At 49.8% G+C, this 1,593-nt stretch overlaps 1 protein-coding gene across 1 annotated transcript in view; it reads right to left on the minus strand.

The window, feature by feature from the left end:
- The window catches only part of LOC118407810, a 5,413-nt gene that overhangs the window by 2,825 nt on the left and 995 nt on the right, over nucleotides 1–1,593 (minus strand). The window contains exon 2 of the mRNA XM_035808343.1: nucleotides 25–1,461. Coding sequence (XP_035664236.1) covers nucleotides 25–1,461 — 1,437 coding nt within the window. The remainder of the gene's footprint in view (nucleotides 1–24; nucleotides 1,462–1,593) is intronic.

Consider the following 1,593-nt stretch of genomic DNA (forward strand, 5'->3'; position numbering starts at 1 on the left):
CAAGTAGCCTGGTTGGCCACCTACATCATACGTGAGAGTCCGTGGTGGCCTCCTATTTCGTCTGGGTCTGTTCTCTTCTACTTCTGCTGGGTCTGGAACATCCTCAGCACCCTGAGACACACAGGGCTGGTCCTCAGACTCAACTTCAACATCAGTTTCTTCATCCCTTTCACTCCCTGTACTTCCTCTCTGGTCTTCTTGTTCAGCTCCAATTTCGACTCTGTTGTCTGCAAGTTCTTCTTCCTCATTATCACTCCTCTTGTCCTCTCTTTGAGGTGTTTTCTCTTTGCTTTGTTTGTCCACTGGAACCTCTAGAGGCAGTCCGTCACACGGTAGTAGCATATTTCTATGCAACACTCTTGACCTTCCTTCTCTGCATTCTGGGCGTACCTCATACACTGGAATATCTTTCCCCTTCTGCTTCACAATGATGTGGACTTTGTCCTCCCAGTGGGAACGCAACTTGCCCGGTCCTCCTCTGTCCGTCATATTTCGAACAAGGACCCGGTCACCACTGGACAGACTGAGACCGTGCACCCTTCTGTCGTACTGCTTCTTCCCTTTTGCACCTGTTTTCCTGGCATGCTGACTCGCAATCCTGTAGGCCTCCTGCATGCCACGTTTCCATTTCTTGGCATACTCAGGATATGATTGAACCTCATTCTCCTTGTCTTCAATCCCGAACATAAGGTCCACTGGCAGGCGGGGGTGATGTCCATACAACAGAAAGTGAGGCGAATACCCAGTGCTCTCATGTCGGGTGCAGTTGTACGCATGAACCACTTTGTTAAGAGACGCCTTCCAATCTGTTTTCTGGGATTCTGGGAGAGCACGTAACATCGCTAGCAAAGTCCGATTAAACCTCTCCACCTGACCATTTCCCTGGGGGTGATACGGGGTTGTTCTCGAGGGCGACACTCCACTCAGCTGATGTAGGCGTTGAAACAACCTATTTTCAAACTCTGCTCCCTGGTCATGGTGAATCTTGAGAGGGTACCCAAATCTAGGAATGAAGTCATTAAAGAGCTTCTCTGCTGCTGTTCTCCCTGACTTGTTCCTGGTTGCACATGCTTGAGCGAACCGTGTGAAATGGTCCACAACCACCAAAATGTACTCGTAGCCACCTTTGCTCCTTTCAAGGTGGACATAGTCAATGGACACCAGTTGTAGCGGCTCAGTGGTGATGATGTTAGTAAGTGGGGCTTTGTCTGGAATGTTTGGCTTCCGGCGCTTAATGCACTGACACTTGGAGGTACAGTATTCAACTATGTCTCTCTGCATCTTTGGCCAGTAGAACCGTTGTCTTGCCAGGCTGACAACCCTGTCTGCTCCCAGATGGCCCATTTTGTCATGTAGTTCTTGGTACACAATGTTTCTATATTCCTTCGGGAGCACTACTTGCAGTACTGGACCAGCTCTCCGGCGGAGAATGCCCTCATCATCGATCTGCAGCTTTTTCCACTCCCGCATGTATTCTCTTGTACCAATTGAGTTGTCTTGCCTCTCTCGGGTAGTGGGATTCCTCCCCCCTTCTTTCAGCTCTATCACCTTTCTAATGGCCGAGTCCCGACGTTGCGTTCACCGATCTCCTTC

This window comes from Branchiostoma floridae, unplaced genomic scaffold (assembly GCF_000003815.2).
Source record: "Branchiostoma floridae strain S238N-H82 unplaced genomic scaffold, Bfl_VNyyK Sc7u5tJ_1480, whole genome shotgun sequence".
Taxonomy (NCBI): Eukaryota; Metazoa; Chordata; class Leptocardii; order Amphioxiformes; family Branchiostomatidae; genus Branchiostoma; species Branchiostoma floridae.